This window comes from Primulina eburnea, chromosome 5 (assembly GCF_022965805.1).
Source record: "Primulina eburnea isolate SZY01 chromosome 5, ASM2296580v1, whole genome shotgun sequence".
In the NCBI taxonomy this organism is placed as follows: domain Eukaryota; kingdom Viridiplantae; phylum Streptophyta; class Magnoliopsida; order Lamiales; family Gesneriaceae; genus Primulina; species Primulina eburnea.
This window is the reverse complement of record NC_133105.1, coordinates 12,088,994-12,094,100: the sequence shown is the minus strand read 5'-3', so window position 1 is coordinate 12,094,100 and position 5,107 is coordinate 12,088,994. Positions and strand designations below refer to the sequence as shown.

The 5,107-nt window shown below is 33.2% G+C and overlaps 1 protein-coding gene across 5 annotated transcripts; it reads left to right on the top strand.

The window, feature by feature from the left end:
- The first annotated feature begins 2,488 nt into the window (after positions 1–2,488).
- Positions 2,489–4,416, top strand: LOC140833018 (protein-S-isoprenylcysteine O-methyltransferase A-like). 5 transcript variants are annotated; one of them, XM_073197381.1, is made up of 3 exons: positions 2,515–2,530; positions 3,473–3,550; positions 3,672–4,416. In XM_073197381.1, the coding sequence occupies exons 2-3, from the start codon at positions 3,475–3,477 to the stop codon at positions 4,256–4,258; spliced, it is 663 nt and encodes a 220-aa protein (XP_073053482.1). In that variant the 5' UTR covers positions 2,515–2,530; positions 3,473–3,474; the 3' UTR covers positions 4,259–4,416. The 5 variants fall into 5 exon arrangements, with proteins under 5 accessions (XP_073053485.1, XP_073053482.1, XP_073053481.1 ...); XM_073197380.1 differs by lacking the exon at positions 2,515–2,530 and adding an exon at positions 2,708–3,174; XM_073197384.1 differs by lacking the exon at positions 3,473–3,550 and having other exon boundaries at positions 2,489–2,530; positions 3,551–4,416.
- The last annotated feature ends 691 nt before the right edge of the window (positions 4,417–5,107 follow it).

Genomic DNA, 5,107 nt, shown 5'->3' with positions numbered 1-5,107 from the left:
ATCCACATAAGCTGAGTGTTGTTTCATGTTTTTTGTTTATGAAGGTAATTTACATTGTTTACGAAAGATATTTGAAGACAAATAGTGGATGAAGTCCTCTCCAATCTTGGTTTGAAACGAGTAACATGAGTAATTTTAGTCATAGAGAATGCCTAACATGAAGCTTAAACTTTATTACCAAGTAGATGAGTATTTGTTTGAGAACCAAATCCCACGCCCCATCACATACACAGGAGTATTAAAAAAAATTAATTCAAGGAAAAAAAATTTACAAGCTTTGAAATTGAGAATATAACACTTCTTCACCACTGTTAGTACTACACTCTTATTCTTTGACTTAAAAACTTACACCTCATCCAAGAAGTAGTATTATCTTTATATCATTTTCCTACTGTACTTGCAAAGTATATCAAAGAATCGGATACACTAACCACATGAAATTTGGAGATATAAAGTAAAATGTGTTTTGAACTCCTCAGATAACAACAATTGTAAATAATTTATTAGATTTTCTTTCAATTTTTAAATAAATTATCTGCCTTAATTCAGCATGTTTACACTAACTGAAAATATAAAATACAGAAAATAGAACACCCCAAAACCACCAAATTACTAAATGTCGGTAGAAATTTTGACTCCCTAGTGTAACAACAATTAAATACAAATTCATTATTTATATTAAGAACAAGCAGAAAGGTGAAAAAAGAACCAAAAATATAGAAAACACCATCAAATTGCATCATAACTTTGTACCTCCCAATGCAATCTTTGAAAATCTGTTCGGTGTTATTGCACTTTCGGATGAATTTCCCAGGCTCCACTTCCTCTGTGCGGCACCGTGACGTCACGATCTCGCGAGTAGCGTAGCGGTCACCGCTACCGTCGACTTCAGGGACCACCGAACAAGAAGAGAGTTAAGCGGTGCATACCTTGGTTTTTGGCGGAGATTGGGAAACTATGGCGGAGATCGGGTGGTGGATGAGTTTCGATCCTAAGACGGAGATTGGGCCGGTGAAGTGGTGGGTAAGTGTCGATCGATTATTTTTTGGGAGGGAGATTCTCTTGGCTGCGGGAGACAGCGGTGGTGGTGCTCGGTGGAGGTAGCCGATTGCGCATGGGTTGTGGTGGAGAAGGGAGGTGTTGAACCTTAAAATTTTGTTTATAATTATTTTTAAACTACTAAAAAAATATAAAAAAATGAGGTGGGCGCCAACTCAGCGGCGCCCACCGAGTAAATGGTGTGTAGGGTATCACTTTTGTGAGACAGATCTATTATTTGGGTGATCCATGAAAAAATATTACTTTTTATGCTAAGAGTATTACTTTTTATTTGAATATGGGTAGGGTTGACCCGTCTCACATATTAAGATCCGTGAGACGGTCTCACATGAGACCCACTCTATTATATATATATATATATATATATATATATATATATATATATATATATATATATATATATATATATATATATATATATATATATATATATATATATATATATATATTATACACTATTAATAAAGGAGAGGGTTAATATAACTACTTTTGGTGAGGTTTTTTTTTTTAATATTTCAAAATTGTCCTTAATATTTTTTGATAATAATAAAATGTCAAATTTTTAATGAAAGATAACTATAATTTATCGGATAAAATGTCGATTTCCTAAATCCAAGTCACGAGTTCCATTTTTACTAGGGGTGTCAAAATGCGACATGATCCGTCAATCCGACACGACCAACACGAAAAAAATCAGGTTCGGGTTGGGGTTTTTCGTCGGGTTGGGTGGATTCGGGTTAGTACCATGTTATGCGGGTTTCGGGTTGGGTCGCGGGTTGACCCGCGAACTTTTTTTTTGAAAATATTACATATATTTTTATATATTGTATGTTTGAACAAAATTTATTGTATATTTATATGATAAATTTTCATCATTTAATATTTATTTTGCATATTTTTATTTTTTAACAATTTTTTATTTGATTTAGTAAATATACTTTTAATTTTCTACGATTAAACTTTCAAATTTAAATCGAAATTTTTTTATTATGTGTTTAAATTAAAATATTATTTTTATTTTTTTGAATTTTTTTCATTAATTTTTTTAAAAAATTAAAAAAAATATAAAATTCGGGTTAGGCGGGTTAGACGGCTTGAGTCGGGTTACACGGGTTCGTGTTCGGGTTGGGGGTTTTCGGGTTGCTTCAGGTTCAGGTTGAAAAAAAAATAAAAAAAATTCGTGGGTTGACCCGAAATCCGACCCAACCCACCCGATTGACACCCTAATTTTTACCACATTTTATTCAACAACTCCGATATTTTTGTTTTATTTTTTTAAAACTTCACTATTTCAAAATTTGAGTTTAATGACTAATTATTTTTCTTAATTATGATACGTGAAATTAATTATAAAATATGTACAAACTAGTATATATAATATTTATATTAATAATACCAATATTAACGAGATTCCAACCACAGCTCGCCTAAACCTTGGAGCAGTAGGCGTCGCCGCCTCCTCACAGCATATGTAAGCTTCGGTTCTTGATCTGCAGCATATTTTAATTTCATATGCCCTAATTTTTTTTCACTTTCTGGGAATTTTGGATTTTTGAAATTGAAATATATATTCTCAGTTTATAGTATTTTGTGGTCCTTGCAATTTGACTTCTCTCTTTTTTAGGGAAAAATCTGGTAAGAAAATGTGGTCAATACTGCAAAGCCTTGTTTATTCCCGGAGGCTGAGACGATAACTATGTTTATAATTTGGTTCCACTTGTGAATTGTGGGCTTCGTATATTTTCTTTAATCCTATAGCTGGCATTCTTCATTTACTTCGTGGAACATATAACTTCTCGGGGTGGTGTTTGTGAATCAACTTGCACAAACTGTTCTGCGTCGAAGTTTACCTGTTTGTTTGGATTATGTAATGCGAGAAACGAATAAGAGCAGTGTTGAGCATTGAAAATTTTCTACAAGCTAGATGATAAGTTTGGCAAATGTCTTTGGTAGGTTAATTTTAATATATGAAATCCTTTTGGTATCTGTGTGAGCGAGAAGATAAGTTTCGCGATAAACTTATCCTGCTGTGCCGAAATAAATCTCTCACAAACCTTGTGCTCATACTGCTGTGTGCCTCATCCTATGTGCTGTAAAAGGCTTCAACTTACAGGGGTATGTATTGCAGTTGGTTTATGGTTTGTATTATGTGGAACTGTGGATTACAAGAATGCCGATCCAATCTTTATTTTTGAAACTTTTTGAGAGAAAAAAACAATCTGTTATGTTCGTGGGAAAGGGAAAAAGGTTGAGAGCAAATGTTACTTCCACATTTTGTATGAACACTACTAACTGTTGTATAGCCTGTAGGTTATCTTGAACAACATCAGATTTATGATCAATATCAAAGTGTGGAGATATGTATTGATATAGCGTACCAACTTTTCTCGTTTTCTGATTACGCTATATGCAGGAATGTTAATGCATATTTTCGATGACATAGAGCCGTTGATTCCATCGCTGGTATCTTACTTCTCTTCAATGATTTCAGGTGTGACAAAATCTCCAACATAGCCTACCCAAATTTCCTTGTTTGAGGGACTATTCACTACCTGAGTTCTATTTATCTTCTGAGGAAAAAATTGTTTATTTGAGTTTTGAAAAAATGACAGATACCATCTTCTTCACAATGTGCCGGCAGTTACTGCAAATGTTGTTAGCTATAATCTTCTTCCATTGTTCTGAATATATTCTTGCCATTTCCATTCATGGGAAAAACAATGTAACCCTCAAGTCTCTTTTAATCAGCAAAAACTACGTATTGGCAATGGTCCTTTCCTTGATTGAGTATTTGGTCGAAATTTATTTTTTCCCTGAGCTGAAGGAGCGCTGGTTACTAAGCAACATAGGCCTCGCCATGGTGGTTTTCGGAGAAATTATACGAAAGCTGGCTATAATTACAGCCGGTAGATCCTTTACTCATCTCATAAAGATTCATCACGAGGAGCATCATGTATTGATAAGACATGGAGTATATAGGTACCTTCGGCATCCAAGTTACTGCGGGTTCTTGATTTGGTCCGTTGGTACTCAAATCATGGTTTGTAATCCGCTATCGACTCTGGCATTTGCATTCGTCGCTTGGCGTTTTTTCGAGCAGCGAATACCATACGAGGAGTTCTTCTTGAGACAGTTTTTTGGATTGGAGTACGAGGAATATACTGATCAAACTTTTTCTGGAATCCCTTTTATAAAATGATGAGGTTTCCCCTCCATCCTAGGATTTTACTTGCATGTACCTTAATCATATCTATTTTAGTTTCGAATTTACATGTATTGTAGCATTAAAAATTTTATGTATCATTCAAGCAGTAGGTGTTTTAAAATAATAAAAGATATATGATTCAAATTATAATATTTCATGTTATTGGAAACGGTGATAATATGGTGTATAAAAATGCATACTAAAGAGGCAAAATGAATCACTGATATTAACGTTTTTAAATATTCATAGTTTTAAACCTATAAAAGGAAGAATTGCATTTTCTTTATTGAATTTTAAGTTTATTTTTTTAAAATTTTAACTTTTAAATTTTATATAACTATACAATTCTTAAACACAAAAAAAAAAAAAAAAAAAAAAAAAAAAAAACTAAACTGTGAAGATATCTAAATAAAATTTGTTCCGTAACTTTTCTTTGTTTGTGACTAATAGATCATTTTACTCAACAAAGGTCACAAAAGTTTTTCTTCTACACAACTTGTTATTTTGAGACTTGTGTTTTTGATAAATTAAAAAATTTATGCATTTATTGTTTAAATACATATATTTTGTATGATATGAGAACTCATAACCACTAATATTTGATGTGCATTGGGTAAATCTTGGGCTAACACAATAACACGGAAATCATGCTAATAAGTTAAACTATAATGAATAAGCTGTCGCTTGAGAAGTCAGTTGACTTACGAAGGGCATCTCCAACCGGGACAGCAAAATAGCATTTCACGCTATTTTGCTGTCCCTATGCCATCCAACCGGGGCGCTATTTTGGATTCTATTTTGGAATCCAAAATAGCGCCCAGCGCTTCCTGCGTCAAATTTGAC

What these genes read in the sequence shown, in the direction of transcription:
- LOC140833018 (XM_073197381.1), top strand. Translation starts at nt 3,475, where the DNA reads ATGTTAATGCATATTTTCGATGACATAGAGCCGTTGATTCCATCGCTG. An exon ending in CTTCTCTTCAATGATTTCAG is followed by an intron (nt 3,551 to 3,671) that starts GTGTGACAAAAT and finishes AAAAAATGACAG; the next exon opens with ATACCATCTTCTTCACAATG.